The sequence below is a fragment of the Vanellus vanellus genome (genome assembly GCF_965231255.1).
Source record: "Vanellus vanellus genome assembly, contig: HAP1_SCAFFOLD_70, whole genome shotgun sequence".
Lineage (NCBI taxonomy): Eukaryota > Metazoa > Chordata > Aves > Charadriiformes > Charadriidae > Vanellus > Vanellus vanellus.
The window spans coordinates 670,923-687,402 of NW_028128467.1; the positions used below are offsets into that span (position 1 = coordinate 670,923).

A 16,480-nucleotide genomic window follows, 5' to 3' on the forward strand; every position below is an offset into this window, starting at 1 on the left:
CCTGGGACTTCTGGAGGGTGGGCTTTGGCCTGTTTAGGGGTGTGGTTAACACAGTCCCTTGGGAGGAAGTCCTGAAGGGCAAAGGAGTCCAGGAAGGCTGGACATTCATCAAGAAGGAACTTGTAAAGGCACGGGAGCAGGCTGTCACCATGTGCCAAAAGATGAGCCATAAGGGAAGAAGACCTGGCTGAACAGAGAGCTTTGGCTGGAACTGAGGGGAAAAAAGGGGTTTATGACAGTTGGAAGAAGTGGCAGGCAACTCGGTTGGACTGCAAGGATGTCATGAGGTTATGCAGGGAGAAAAGTAGAAGGGCTAAAACCCAACTAGAAATTAATCTGGCCATGCCATAAAAGACAATGAAAAATGTTTCGTAAATACATCATCAACAAAAGGAGGGCTAAGAAGAATCTCCATCCTTTATTGGATGTGGAGGGAAACACAGTGACCAGGGATGAGGAAAAGGCTGACGTACTTAATGCCTTCTTTGCCTCAGTCTTTAAGAGTAAGACCAGTTGCTCTCTGGGTACCCAGCCCCCTGAGCTGGAAGACAGGGTTGGGGAGCAGAATGAAGCCCCCACAATCCAAGGGGAAATGGTGAGGAACCTGCTACATCACTTAGAAATACACAAGTCTATGGCGCCGCATGAGATCCACCCAAGGGTACTGAGGGAACTGGTGGGAGTGCTCACCAAGCCACTTTCCATCATCTATCAGCATTCCTGGCTAACTGGGGTGGTCCCAGTTGACTGGAAGATAACAAACGTGGTGCCCATCTACAAGAAGGACCAGAAGGAGGACCTGGGGAATTACAGGCCTATAAGTCCAACCTCGGTGCTGGGGAAGGTTACGGAGGAGATCATCCCGAGTTCCATCATGCAGCACATACAGGACAACCAGGCGATCAGACCCAGCCAGCATGGGTTTATGAAAGGCAAGTCCTGCCTGAGAAACCTGACCTCCTTCTATGACAAGGTGACCGGCTTAGTGGATGAGGAAAAGGCTGTGGATGTTGTTTACCTGCGCTTCATTAAAGCCTTTGACACGTTTTCCCACGGCATTCTCCTGGAGAAACTGGCTGCTCATGGCTTGGACAGGTGTACACTCTGCTGGGTAAAACACTGGCTGGACAGCCTGGACCAAAGAGTGGTGCTGAATGGAGTTCAATCCATTTGGCGGCCGGTCACAAGTGATGTTCCCCAGGGCTCAGTACTGGGACCGGTTCTCTTTAATATCTTTATCAATGATCTAGACAAGGGGGTGGAGTGCCCCCTCAGTAAGTTTGCAGATGACACCAATTAAGGTGGGAGTGTTGATCTGCCTGAGTGTCGGAAGGCTCTGCAGAGGGATCTGGACAAGCTGGATCCATGGGCCGAGGCAAATGGTGTGGGGTTCAACAAGGCCAAGAGCCGGGTCCTGCCCTTGGGTCACAACAACCTCACGCAGCGCTACATGCTTGGGGCAGAGTGGCTGGAAAGATGCCCAGCAGAAAAGGACCTGGGGGTGTTGGTGGCTGAATATGAGCTGGCAGTGTACCCAGGTGGCGAAGAAGGCCCACAGCATCCAGGCTTGTACCAGTAATAGTGTGGTGAGCAGGACTAGGAAAGTGATCGTCCCCCTGTACTCGGCACTGGTGAGGCCCCACCTCGAGTACTGTGTTCAGTTTTGGGCCACTCATGACAAGAAGGACACTGAGGTGTTGGAGCGTGTCCAGAGAAAGGCAACGAAGCTGGTGAGGGGTCTGGAGGACAAGTCTTGTGGGGAGCGGCTGAGGGAACTGGGGTTGTTCAGACAGGAGGAGGCTGAGGGGAGACTTTCTCACTCTCTACGGTTCCCTGAAAGGACGTTGTAGCAAGGTGGGGGTTGGTCTCTTCTCCCAAGTAATGAGAGAGAGGACTTGAGGGAAATGGCCTCAAGTTTCTCCAGGGGAGATTTACATTGCGTATTAGGAAAAATTTCTTCAGCTAAAGGGCTTTTGAGCACTGGAACAGGCGGCCCAGGGAAGTGGTTGAGTCACCATCCCTGGAGGTATTTAATGGATGTGCAGATGTGGCACATAGGGACATGGTTTAGTGGTGGACACGGCAGTGTTAGGTTTACAGTTGGACTCTATGATCTTAAAGGTCTTTTGCAATTCTCAATGATTCTACGATTCTTTTGGGACTCTGGATTTTGTTTTTTCCTTGCCCCTTTTTGGGAGGGCAGGAGTTGTCACAGAATTTTCCTACACTCGACCTCACTCACCCTCACACCCCACTGCCCCCAGGAAGAGCCCTGAGCCACCAGTGAGGGGCAGGACCTGCCTTCCCAGGGCCTGATGGTCAAGGTTTGGCCTTTCTGCTGCATCAACCAAGCCAAGGGGTTCCTCAGCGTTACAGCCACCTGCACAGTGCCTTTGCCTACCTGCAGCCACAGCCTCCAGTTATCTCCTCTAACGAGTCCCTGGGGAGACTTTGGCAGTAAGGACCCTCAGTGGGGCCAATCAAGGCTTCAAGGTACTTTGCTTCTGACTTGGACTTCTGGAGCACTTTGTTCAATCTTCTCTCAGTGCCTGAGGCTCATGGACTCAGCACCAAATACACCGTGGGGCTCATTAAAAGACAGAAAGCTCTAACAAGGTGTTCATAGTTCTTGTAATTTTCTTCGAATCTTCAAGACTTGTACAGCCAATTAGAGAGGTTTCAGAGTGTAATTAAGGAGGAGATTTCAAAGCGCACCTAAGAAAAATGTCTTTTTTATTTTTAAGGATATAATGTATTACTCCCGATTATCACTTATGATTAGGATAGAAGCATTCTCTGATTGTTCTGGATACAGGGTGTCCCTTCAGGGGGTCTGGATAGGGAAGAGAAGCAGTCCCTGGAGGTCTGACACTGTAGGACAGCTTTGCTCCTCACCTCCCCACCCTCCCCATTTCTGACATTGGCCACCTGGGACTGACACCCCTGGTCCTTGCATCAGACTTCTCCACTGAAGTCTGCAGCTGGATGTCACAGCTCCATTGCCCCATCTCCCACCTGCGCTCCTCAGAGCCCTGGCTGCACCCAGGCGCAGGAGAACTTTTCCTGTTTGTAAGAAAAGAAAAGTAAAGCATAATCAGATTTCCTAAACAATAACACACAGTCCGCAATCACACGCTCAGGACAAGCTACCTCTAATGAGGCTGCCTTTCTACAAGGGAGTTCTTATGAGAAAGAGTTTAGGAAGGTAGATAGACAAGACATATAAACACAATTAAGGAGTTGGCTGAGGAGACAATTAGATTGTTTAAAGACAGGCAAACTCTGAACTCCTTGAAAGTCAAAGCAGCAGCACAGGTGAGAGGTATCTGAGTGAAGAAAGAGTAAGGGGAGGAGAAAACTGGCGAAGAATGGAAAGGGCCTTTGCCCAGAGAGTCTACATCTGCAAAAATGACTTTAGAAATGAACATTGTCTCAGGAGAAGGGTAAGCATCTGAAAGATTAGAGAAAGTACACACAGTGTGTAACAGGGAGAAGAGTGGTAATGAGGTTACAGGGGAAGATCAATATTTCTTTGGAGTATCCCTCTTGAAAGGTCATGGGATTGGCAGAGGTCTCTGGTGAGAGAGGACAAGCAAGTGTAGCACCTGTCTTTGAAAGAGTCCAAATGTGCAACCCAGGGAGCCAGTGGCTGTACAAGCTCACTTTGGTGAGGAGTGTTGTGCCATCAGTCAGAGCCCTCCTTGGTGACATTTCTGGGCACCGATAACAGAAGAACATGTCCAAGAAACATCAGCATGGATTTCATAGAATAGAATCATAGAATCATAGAATTGTTGAGGCTGGAAGGCACGTTTAGGATCATGAAATCCAACCATTAACCTACCCTGACAGAACCACTTCTAAACCATGTCCCCAGGTACCACATCTACCCCCTTTTTTAAAACATCTCCAGGCATGGCAAATCCACCACCTCCCTGGGCAGCCTATTCCAATGCTTGATAACCCTTTCAGTGAAACAAAAATTCCTAATATCCAATCTAAACCTTGCCTGGCATAACTTGAACCCATTTCCTCTTGTCCTATCACTTGTCACCAGGGAGAAGAGGTCAGCCCCCACCTCTCTACAAGCTCCTTTCAGGGAACTATAGAGAGCAATAAGGTCTCCCCTCAGCCTCCTCTTCTCCAGGCTAAACAACCCCAGTTCCCTCAGCCGCTCCTCATAAGATTTGTCCTCCAGACCCCTCACCAGCTTCGTTGCCTTTCTCTGGACACGCTCCAACACCTCAATGTCCTTCTTGTAGTGAGGGACCCAAACCTGAACACAGTACTCGAGGTGGGGCCTCACCAGTGCCAAGTACAGGGGTATGGCCAGTTCCCTAGTCCTGCTGGCCACACTATTCCTGATACAGGCCAGGATGCTGTTGGCCTTCTTGGCCACCTGGGCACACTGCCGGCTCATATTCAGTCAGCTGTAAACCAACACCCCCGGGTCCTTTTCTGCCGGGCATCTTTTCAACCCCTCTGCCCCAAGCCTGTAGTGTCCATGGGGTTGTTGTGACCCAAGGGCAGGACCCGGCACTTGGCCTTGTTGAACCTGAAACCTTGTTGAACCTAAAGCCTTGTTGAACCTGTTCTTATGGAAATAAGAACAAATGAAGAGATGTCCTAAACCCAGAATTTAACAGACTACTGAAAGACAAATTTTAACTGCCTGAAGCTCAATGCAGCAGTGGGATTGTTGAGAGGTGTCTGAATGATGAAAGAGGAAGGGGAAGGGAAATGTAGAGAGCAATCACAAGTGCTTCTGTGCACGTGCACGGCTGGAAAGGTGCCTTCAGACATGGTCACTTCCTTTAGGATAGGTGGAAATACGTGAAAGGTGAGGGAGATTAAATTCAGAGGCTGAAAGAGAGAGTCCTGACAATGCAAAGAGAGGGAAAGGTCAGTAGCTCTCGTCTTGCTGTCAATGGACATCCTGAAAACTCCTCATCTACATCTCATGGGAGAACACCAAATGTTTATTAAAAGTATTCTCTTGTTTCAGCTGATGAGGTCGTGCTCATACACATGTCAAAATGTCTCAGGCTTCCAGGCAGCGCTCCGCTGTCTGACCATCAGTACCCAGTGGTACCTCCAGAGGTACCTGCCTCTCCGAAGCACCTGCCTGGGCCTGGCTGCAGTCCCAGAGGAGCTGCTGGAGACCAGAGCCCCTGGGAAGCTGTAGCTGGAGCCTGGGCAGAGGGTCCCAGGCACCTACACTGGCACCGCGCTCCCGTGTCCCTCTCACTGCATCCCACCCCAATTTTATGATCACTTGCCTTTGCAAACAGAGCACAAAAAATCGCTGAGAAATCACTTATTAAAACAAGACAAAACCAAGCAAAGAGAATAACAACACCAAAAATGTTTGAAGTTTAGAGTTGCAAGAGGAAATCAACCAAAGCACAAATACAGGCTGGGTGCAGAATGGATAGAGAGAAACCCTGAGGAGAAGGACTGAGGTGGATGAGAAGCTCAACATGAGCCAGAAATGTGTGCCTGCATCCTAGAAAGCCAAGCACATCCTGAGCTTCATTAAAAGCAGCATGGCCAGCAGGTCGAGGGAGGTGATTCTTCCCCTCTACTCTGCTCTTGTGAGACTCCACCTGGAGTACTGCATCCAGCTCTGGAGCTTCCAACAGAAAAAGGACATGGACCTGTTGGAGTGAGTCCAGAGGAGGGTCACAAAGATGATTAGAGGGCTGGAGCACCTCTCTTCTGAAGACAGGCTGAGAGAGTTGGGGTTGTTCAGCCTGCATAAGAAAAGGCTTCAAGGAGACGTTATAGACCCTTCCAGTACCTAAAGGGGGCCTACAGTAGAGCTGGGGAGGCACTGTTTTCAGGGAGTGTAGCGATAGGATGATGAGTAACGGTTTTAAACTGAAAGAGGAGAGATTGAAATTAGATATTAAGAACAAATTCATTACTCCAAGGGTGGTGAGACACTGGAACATGTTGCCCAGGGAAGTGGTGGATGACCCGTCCCTGGAGGTGTTCAAGGCTAGGCTGGATGGGGCTTTGAGCAAGCTGGTCTAGTGGGAGGTGTCCCTGCCTATGGCAGTAGGGTTGGAAGTAGATGGTTTTTAAATTCCCCTCCAACCTAAACCATTCTATGATTCCATGAAATATAGAGATGACATAAGCTCTCTGAGAGATCTCCTCCAGTGCTTGACTATCTTGATGGGGAGAAAGATTTTCTTCATGTTTTTCAGCTGATGCCCATTGGCCTTCCCCCTCCCATCATGCACAACAAGGAAGAGCCTGGCAGCCTTTTAATGCAGGAAGATACTGGGCAAGTCATGAAAGAGGATGAAGAGATTTGTCAAAGTGTTGGTGATGTTCCCCATTTGCAGGAGGGGAAACTGCATCAAGGAGGTTTGATTGTCCCCCTCCCCTTTCTTGGCCAGAAAGCCAAGGAGGGATAACATAGCAGACAGAGGAATTGGTAATGAGCCTGTCCAAGGCAGGTGAGATGAACCTCATTGGGACAGTGTGGGTTGTTCCTGGAGTCAGTCACACAAATGTCAGGGCTGTGAGGTGTCCCCACCTCATTTGGCCTCATGCACTCCTCGTACACCTCGTACACACCTCATACACACAGGGGTGTTTGGAGAAACGAGTCCTTCCCTTCCACAGGCAGAGGCAGAGCATTGCAGCAGTCGTAGTGTCTCCCTGGCCTCCTGTTGCCAGTCCCAGAGGCTGGCTGGCACCTCAGCCCTGTGGTGTGTCCTCCTGCTCTTCACTCATCTGAGATGCCCCAAATCATGAAGAATGAACAGGGGTACCTCAGTTCAAGGATGCACATTCCAGTGCTGCATTAAGGGGGTTTGCCAGGGGACCTTACTCTCCAGGTCGTGTGACCTCAAGACACCGTCTGTCCCACAGTCCTTCATGGCACCCCTAAGAACAGCTGGTGGCGTTTGTGCTCACTTGGGTTCATCTTACCACCCGCACGCAATGTGTATGCTTCTGTCTCCTCTGTACAACGCAAACATGGTCTTCACACCTCGTCTTTCAATGTTCCTCTGTGGAGGGAAGAAGAACCTCTCTGAGCTGGGCGAGAGGGCAGTGCTGGAAACGGTGCTTGTTAGTGGCTGCCCTGTGACGATTGCCCCGGGGCAGCTTCCCTGGGGTGTCCCATGAACAAAGGCAGAGACATCACCCTGCTCTGCTGCTCCTGTGTGTCTCTCCCAGGAGCCCGGGCTGTGTGAGGACACTGCTGTGTGCCCCTACCCTGCACGCTCACACACTTTAGCTGTACATTGGTGTTTCTCCCTCCCCAGCGTTTCTGAGCCCAGCCGTCCCAGCCCCTTCCCAGCAATCCCCACTCCTCTACCTTCTCCCCAGCCGAGCAGAGCAGCCCGGTCTGGTTGGGCCCTGCAGCAAGGAGGAAACAGAGGTAAGTAGCAGTGTCTCTTCTGCTGTCATGTCCTGGAGATCCCATCCCAGGAAGCGTGCAGCCCCCGTTACCAGCGGCGCTCCCCAGGAAAGCACAGAGTCCTGGCCCCGGCGCTCCTCTGGCAGCTTCTGCTGTCCCAGCCGCAGGGCAACCTGGCCCAAGCTGGCACTCACAGCCAAGTGTTTCTCTTTCCATGTCTCCCCTGCACACACACCGTTCCCTGCTCTTCTCCCAGGACATCCCACCTGCCCACAGAGCCTTTCCCAAGGTCAGCACGCCTGTGCTGGCTCAGCCAGTCATTGCTGCGCCCTGTCCCCATGGTCCCCACAGCCCTCGAGCTGGTGATGCTGCTCTGCAGAGCAAGTGAGCTGTGGTGCCCAGGACCAATGGGCTGATTCTGCTGGGCTGTGCTGGTCAGGCTGGGAGGCAGACCCAGCTGATGGTGGTCACTGCCACTGAGCACCTCCCACACAAGCTCTTAGGTGGCCATGGAATGTGCTCAGAGGTACCCTGCCTTACTCCAGTGCTGTGAGATGTGTTTGGGTGCTGCGCTGGATCCAGTCTATGAAAGTTCACTGAGGGTAAAATGAATCACTTGCCAGACTCCTTTCCCTGTGCCAGCTGTCTCCCTCGCGGCTGCAGAGCTCTCATTTGCAGGCTCATACACAGATTTGGTGTGTTGTCTGTGGGTGACACCACAATGGACAGGTTCATGCTCAGTCGGCACCATTCACTGCTGACTCCCTGGCACACGCTGTCCCTGCAGATCCCTTGTGCTCTTCTGGCAGCTCCCAAGTCCCTCTAGAAAAACGCTGCTCTGCCATCAGCCCTATGAACTGCTGCAGAGCCCCAGGCAGGTTCGTTGGAGACCATTCACTGTCTGCATGGGCCCTGGCCACCAACAAGCAACACCTGAACCAGCCCTAAGTCCCTAGAAGGCCATCCTGGGACCACAGTCTCATCACACTGAGCCCACAGAGAACAAACAAAGCAACAAGGCTCTTTAGAGTCTATTCCTTGGGCATGTTCTTGAGAGCAACTTTGGAAGAAGACCGAAGCCTTCAAGCACTGTGCTGAGGACATGCCCTGTCATGATGGAGATGCCGTTATAGAGGTCAGCTGTGTCACAGAAGTGCTCATGGCCTGTCCCTGCCTGCAGTCACAGGACTACCACACAGCAGGACTGTGACCCCTGAGGCCTTACACCTACACAAGGGCTCCAAAGGAGGGCGTGGGAGTGGCAAGAGAGAAGCTCTGGCAAGACCGAGGCTGGTGCGCCCTGGCAGTGCTGCTGTGCTGGGACTCGTTCCCCTCCACCTCTGCACACAGGCACTGCCCTGGGTCTTTACAGAGGTCTCAGAGGAAGGATCTAGGACAAACAAGTCACTGCAGGGTCCTTTCTTTTGTTTGAATACACAGAGAGCACTGCACCTGATTTACACAGTCTGTGGGTCAAATTCTACAGGTACACAATGAATTAGAAGTGGGAAGAATAATACAATTTTGCTGAGCACAACATTATAACAAGAAAAACAAAGAAACACACACACACAGCAAAAACCTGAGAAAACATTCTGGGCCTGTAATGAGTTACACTGAATGCTGTACAGAAGAAAACAGGCACTCTGTTGCTTCTGAAAAACATCCAACCATCGTTTTTCTCAGAGCATCCTTGAGCTCCTGGTTCCTCATGCTGTAGATGAGGGGTTCTCTGCTGGAGGCACCACTGAGTACAGCACTGACACCACCAGGTCAAGGGATAGGGAGGCGAGATTGACAGGGGCTTCAGGTGGGTAAACGCTGATGTGCTGACAAACAGAGGCCATGAGGAGGTGAGAGAGGAACATGGGAAAGACTTTATGCTGCCCCTGCTCCGAGGGGATCCTCAGCACAGCCCTCAAGATCTGCACATAGGACACCACAATCAAAACAAAACCACCAAATCCAAAAACAATACTAATCACAAGTACTGCATCTTCTCTGTGGTAGGTGTCTGAGCACGCGAACTTGTGGATGTGGGGGATTTCACAGAAGAACTGGTGCAGGGCATTGCCCTGGCAGAGGGGGAGTGAAAATGTATTGGCCGTGTGCAGGAGAGAATTGAGAAACCCACTGCCCCAGGCAGCTGCTGCCATGCGGACACAAGCTCTGCTGCCCAGGAGGGTCCCGTAGTGCAGGGGTTGGCAGATGGCAATGTAGTGTTTGTAAGCCATGACAGTGAGAAGAGAAAGCTCTGCTGCAACATAGAAAAAAAAAAAAAAAAAAAAAACACAAACACCTGAAGAGCAAATCCTAAGTAAGAGATGGCCCTTGTGTCCCACAGAGAATTGGCCATGGCTTTGGGGAGAGTGGTGAGGGAGCCCAGGTCAAGAACAGAGAGGTTGAGGAGGAAGAAGTACATGGGGGTGTGGAGGCGGTGGTCGCAGGTGATGGCGGTGATGATGAGGCCATTTCCCAGGAGGGCAGCCAGGTAGATGCCCAGGAAGAGCCCGAAGGTCAAGAGCTGCAGCTCCCGAGTGTCAGCACATGCCAGAAGGAGGAACTGGGTATTGGAGCTGCTATTGAACAGCTACTCTGGGCATGGCGCACTGCTGAAAGAGAAGACATTGACAAGATAAGGGAGACATCTTTGAGCCCATCCTGTGCTGTTTCCCAACAAATCCCCTGATAATGACTTCTTTTTCTTTGGCATATTTTCCTCCATTTCTGGGAGGAGATGTGTTTAAGGACATATGTCTGAAGGACATGTGTTGGGTACAAGGACTGAAGGACAGCAGTAAAATGATGAGGCTTCTGGGTCAATACTTCCTTCAGTGAAAACCCTGACACAGTGTCCCAGCCTTCCTTTCCACAAAACCCTTCCAGAGGGGATGATGGCCACAGGGCCATGGTCTCATTGCAATTACAGAGACATGGTGGGATAGCTCTCAGGACTGGAATGCTGTCACGGATGGCTATGTACTGTTTTGGAAAGACAGGTCAGCAGTGTGAGGTGGTGGAGTTGCTTTCTACAAGACAGAGCAACTGGTACTCATTGAGCTCTGCCTGCAGCTGGATGAAGAATGTGCTGAGAGCTTATCGTTAAGAATTAAGGGACAGGGAAATGTGGGAGACACTGCTGTGGGTGTTTACTACAGACCACCAGATCAGGAAGAGGAAGTTGATGAGGCCTTCTACAGACAACTGGAAATAGCCTCATGGTCACAGGCCCTGGTTCTCACGGGGGACCTCAGCCACCCCGATATTTGCTGGAAACAACAGGCAAACACAGTCCCGGAGGTTTCTGCAGAGCATTGATGAGAACTTTTTGACACAGTTGGTGGGGAAACCAATGAGGAGAGGTGCACTGCTGGACGTATTACTGACAAATAAAGGAGGACTAGTTGGGGATGTGAAGGCTGGGGGTAGCCTTGGCTGCAGTGACCATGAGATGGTGGAGTTCCGGATCCTGCGTGGAAGAAGCAGGGCAAAAAGTAGAATTACAAGCCCGGACTTCAGGAGAGCTGACTTTGGCCTCTTCAAAGACATACTTGGAGGAATCCCACGGATAAAGGCTGTTACAGGAAGGGGGGTGCAGGAGAGCTGGTTAATAGAAAAGCTCCACTTCCTCCAAGCTCAACATCAGTGCATGCCTATGAGTAATAAATCAGGCAGAGGAGGCAGGAAATCTGCATGGACAAGCAAGTACCTTCTGGAAAAACTCAGGTGCGAGAGGGAAGTTTAAAGAATGTCGAAAAAGGGAGTGGCGACTTGGGAGGAGTATATAAACATTGTGAGAGTATGTAGGGATGCAACGAGGAAGGCTGAAGCCCACTTGGAATTAAACCTGGCAAGGGATGTCAAGGACAATAAGAAGGGCTTCTCCAAGTACATCAGTAGTAAAAGGCAGACCAGGGAAAATGTGGGCCTGCTACTGAATGAGGTGGGTGCCCTGGTGACGGAAGATGCAGAGAAGGCAGAATTACTGATACCTTCTTTGCTTCAGTCTTTACTGCTAAGGCCGGCCCTCAGCAATCCCAGACCCAGGAGCGAAGAGAAAGAATCTGAGATAATGAAGACTTTCCCTTGGTCGAGGAAGATCGGGCTAGAGATTATTTAGGCAAACTTGACACCCACCGCCCTGATGGGTCATTCCCAGGAGTGCTGAGGGACCTGACAGATGTTATTACGAAGGCGCTCTACATCATCTTTGAAAGGTCAGGGTGACAGGAGAGGTGCCTGAAGACTGGAGGAAAGCCAAAGTCACGCCAGTCTTCAAAAAGAGCAAGAAGGAGGACCGAGGAAACGGCAGGCTTGTCAGTGAGACCTGGAAAGGCTGGAGAGCTGGGTGGAGAGGAACATAATGAAGTTCAACCAGGGCAAGTGTAGGGTCCTGCACCTGGGGAGGAAAAACCCCATGCACCAGTAAAGGTTGGGGGTTCACCTGCTGCAAAGCAGCTTTGCCGAGAGGGACTTGGGAGTCCTGGTGGACAATAAGTTGACCATAAGCCAGCAATGTGCCCTGGTGGGCAAGAAGGCCTATGGTCTCCTGGGGTGCATTACAAAAGAGCGTGGGCAGCAGGTGGAGGGAGGTCTTCCTTCCTCTCTGCTCTGCCCTGCTGAGGCCGAATCTGGAGTAGTGTGGCCAGTTCTAGGTACCCCAGTGAAAGAAACACAGGGAACTGCTGGAGAGAGTCCAGTAGAGGGCTACAAAGATGTTCAGGGGTCTGGAGCACCTCTCTTATGAGAAACAGCTGAGAGAGCTGCGTCTGTTGAGCCTGGAGAAGAGAAGGCTGAGAGGGGATCTCCTCAATGCTTATCAATATCTAAATGGAGGGTGTCAAGAAGATGGGGCCAGACTGTGCTGCCCAGTGACAGGACAAGGGGAAATGGGCACAAACTGGAACACAGGAAATTCCATCTGAACACAGGAAATTCAATCTGAACACAAGGAAAAATGTCTTTACTTTGAGGGCACCAAAGCACTGGAAGAGGCTGTCCAGAGAGGCTGTGGAGTCTCCTTCTGTGGAGATATTCAAAAGCCGTCCAGCTGCATTCCTGTCCAACCTGCTTTAGGTGACCCTACTTTGGCAGGCTGGTTGCACTAGATGATCTCCGAGGGTTCCTTCCAACACCTACCATTCTGTGATTCTGTGATCTTCTATGTTTTCCGTTGGCCAAAGGGATTGCCCACCAGTGCACACGGATACTGCCCTGTCTCTCAAAATTGCTCCATTAGAGCATGCAGTTCCCTGCATGTGTCCTGAACCACCTCTGGCACCTCAAATGTCACCCGGTGTTTGCATCGGAAAAGCTCCCTCCTGGCCTCTGTCTCCATTGATCACAGGGTAGCTCAGAGAAGCAGCTCACACCAATTTTGGGCAGCTGAGCTGAGGCAAGAGGAATTCCCCCTCTGGTTGGTCTGTGGGGTGCACTGGAGAAGATGAATGTCCCTCCGGCCTCAGGAACACTGCTGAGAGCTGAGATGCCTCATTGACTTGGCTCAATCCCTGCCCTGCACCGGTGGGAATGATCCCCGGCCCATCACTGCCTCCGTGCCCTGCCTGGCAATGCGGCAGGAATGGGGGTTTCCAGAGGGGAACATGGACACCTCCTGTAGGTCCGCACAACCTGGCAGACAATTCCACCTGCAGGAATCAGTCCATTCAGGGTTCAGAAAGAGACAGTCAGTGATGACTTCATTGTGCTTCAAACTCTGCTCCCCAGGAGAGACCCCGCTGCCTTGGAGGAGCTGTCAGCCCTGGAGGCGCAGGGACACCTCGAGGGATTGGGGCAGTGCGGGGAGGAGGCAGAGAAAGCCACAGCTGGTCCTCTGCTGCTGAGCTGGGCCGGGCTGCTGGGATGGAGGGAGCTCCTGGCAAGCTTGCAGCGCTGCAGAGAGACAGCTCAGCCCAGGAGCAGCTCCTCTGCACAGCGCAGCAGGGCTGAGGGCACTGCCTGCAGGCAGCGAGGGCAGAGCAGGGAGGCAGAGAGAGGTTGAAGGCAGTCTGGAGAGGGAGGATGCTGAGGGTGAGTCGGGGGAGAGCTCTTCCCAAAGCAGAGCAGCTGCAGTAGCTGGAGAGTTCTCCAACAGCTGGCACCTCCCACAGCCCGTGGGATCTTTCAGAAGGACGCTCATAATTTCTCTGCTGTGGAAGAAGAGGACATTCTCTAGATTGGGGCTTCCCTGCCTTCACCATCAGAGGCACAGGGCATGACAGCTGCCTTCTCCCAGGAACGGTCGAAGGGCTGTGAAGGTCGGTGTGCAGGCAGGGGTGGTCAGGGCTGTCCTTGCCAGCAGGGTCCCTGCAGCCTGGGGGCCGTGTGCCGGGCAGGCTGGGCAATGTCCTTCTGCTTTGAAGAGGGTGCTGTGTGGGTCAGGGCTCTTTACACCTCCAGATGACCTCTGGTCATTCCTGGAGGGACTTTTCAAGATGTTCCCTTAATGAGTTCCCCTAATGTGAAGGTAAATTTCTTTTGCTGTTTCTTCTCTTGGTTGGCTGGGTGGGCAGTGGCACATGACCAAGAGGACTTTCAAATGAAAGATCAAAGGAGGGTTCATGTAGAGATAAGGAGCTTTCCTGAGTCTGTGTCTTTGGTTTCCATCTCTGGGGGCTACAGACAGAACCAGCATCCCTGTTCCAGTCTCAGCGGGATCTGTGGCACCTGCTCTTTAGCCCCTGCAAAATCTCTCACTGAGATCACCAAAATTGGGTAAGTCCTTTGGGTGTTTATGGAAGCTGTGAGCTGCCCTCCAGGATGGCAACCTGTCCCATAGCACCTTTGTGTTATCGGAAAGCCCCACAGAGAAACACAGAGACTCTGTGACTGAGGAAATGCTGTTGGGTGGGTGAAATGAGCTGTGGGTGTCCTTGGCTAGAGGTGGGCTGCTGAGACCTTGAGAAAGGGTGAGACATTTCATAGTCTGAGATGGATCCTTCTGCTCTCAGCACTGTCTGATGGCATAATACAAGAGGGTAATCCCCCTCCACCTCATGACGGTGCAAGACGGAGGGACAAACCATCTCCCCTGTCTCTGCTCTCTGCCCCAGGCAATCCTCATGTCTCACAGCACTCCCTCTGTTCTCCTGGAGTGCAGCAGAAATGCTGAGGTTTTCTGAAATCCAAGAACAATGCCCAGGTGAGATGGGGCAGCTTTAAAATACTCCAAACCTCTCCAACTGCCTTCTTCTTTTCCTGTTCCATAGCAGTGAGAGTTCAGATGTTGAAAAGCCCATCTGCATTAGGTGTGGGTTCCTCAGCCAAAGCAGAACACCAGGACTGGCTCCTGCCGCCACCCTCCCTATGAACTCCCTGCTGCAGAGCAGGGCTGACTCCGTGGCAGCCACTGGGCAGCGCCCTGCTCCTCACGGCAGAGGCAGCCAACGCCAACCAGAACTCCAGCCATGGACGTGAGGAAGGTCTCCTGGAAAATGAAAAGGGAGTGTATGCAACAGAAATAGAGCCTACGGGAAATGGCTTTCATTTTTCTTACAGAAGTCTCCATTGACTTACTCTGTTTCCCTCCTTGGACAGGTGCCCCTGCCCAGAAGCAGCAAATGTCCAACAGCAGCTCCATCACCCACTTCCTCCTCCTGGCATTTGCAGACACACGAGAACTCCAGCTCTTGACCTTCTGGCTCTTCCTGGGCCTCTACCTGGCTGCCCTCCTGGGAAACGGCCTCATCATCACTGCCATCGCCTGTGACCACCGCCTCCACACCCCCATGTACTTCTTCCTCCTCAACCTCTCTCTCTTTGACCTGGGCTCCATCTCCACCACTCTCCCCAAAGCCATGGCCAATTCCCTCTGGAACACCAGGGCCATCTCCTATGCAGATTGTTCTGTCCAGCTCTTTTTCTTTGTCTTTTTCATTTCAGCGGAGTTTTCTCTTCTCACCGTCATGGCCTATGACCGCTACATTGCCATCTGCCAACCCCTGCTCTACAGGACCCTCCTGGGCAGCAGAGCTTGTGTCCACATGGCAGCAGCTGCCTGGGGCAGTGGGTTTCTCAATTCTCTCATGCACACGGCCAATACATTCTCACTGCCCCTCTGCCAGGGCAATGCCCTGCACCAGTTCTTCTGTGAAATCCCCCACATCCTCAAGCTCTCCTGCTCACACTCCTACCTCAGGGAATTTGGACTTCTTGTGGTTAGTGCTTGTTTAGTCTTTGGGTGTTTTGTATTCATTGTACTGTCCTATGTGCAGATCTTGAGGGCGGTGCTGAGGATCCCCTCTGAGCAGGGACGGCACAAAGCCTTTTCCACATGCCTCCCTCACCTGGCCGTGGTCTCCCTCTTTCTCAGCACTGGAGTGTTTGCCCACCTGAAGCCCCCCTGCATCTCCTCCCCATCTCTGGACCTGGTGGTGGCAGTGTTGTACTCGGTGGTGCCTCCAGCAGTGAACCCTCTCATCTACAGCATGAGGAACCAGGAACTCAAGGATGCCCTGTGGAAACTGATGACTGGTATCTTGTCAGAAGCAGCAATGAACTGCCCACCTTCTACATATTACACATGATGTAACTCATCACAGGCCCATATTGTATTTAGTACTTTTTTTTCCTTTCATTTGTTTGTTTTTTGGCTTTTCTGGGTTTTGTTAATGCTGTCAATAAATGTGAAGAATCATCCTTTATCCAATTGCTATGTCAGGATCTGTCTGTGTTGTGGGAGTCACAGACTTAGTGTAAATAAGAAACTGTTCTCTCTTTGTTTTTAAAAAACTGAAGGACCCTGCACTGACTTGTTTGTCTGAGATCCTTTCTCCGAGAACTTCTCTATAGATGCAGGGGCCACGTCTGTGTGCTGAGGTGGAGGGGGCAGGAGCCACCTGAGCTGGGTCTGCCTCCCAGCCTGACCAGCATGGCCCTGGGCACCACAGCCCCCGGCTCTGCAGAGCTGCACCACCAGCTCGGGGGCTGTGGGACGCCTGGGGAGGGGGTGCAGGAACGGCTGGCCAGGCCAGCACGGATGAACTGTCTCAGGAAAAGGCTGTGAGGGCAGATGGTCTGTGGCGGGAGAAGAGCAGGGCACCGTGTGTGTGCAGGGCAGACATGGCAAGAGGAACTCTTTGCTGCGGTGAGGCAGCTTGGGGC

At 51.9% G+C, this 16,480-nt stretch overlaps 2 protein-coding genes across 2 annotated transcripts in view; one reads left to right on the forward strand and one right to left on the reverse strand.

Annotated features, from left to right (window-relative positions):
• The window catches only part of LOC309684386 (olfactory receptor 14C36-like), a gene marked incomplete at both ends in the record, with an annotated part of 283,296 nt that overhangs the window by 154,362 nt on the left and 112,454 nt on the right, over nt 1-16,480 (reverse strand). The gene's annotated exons all lie outside the window — the stretch shown is intronic.
• LOC309684407 (olfactory receptor 14J1-like) lies at nt 14,938-15,903 on the forward strand (the record flags this gene model as incomplete). Its single annotated transcript, XM_082500330.1, has 1 exon — nt 14,938-15,903. The coding sequence occupies one exon, from the start codon at nt 14,938-14,940 to the stop codon at nt 15,901-15,903; it is 966 nt and encodes a 321-aa protein (XP_082356456.1).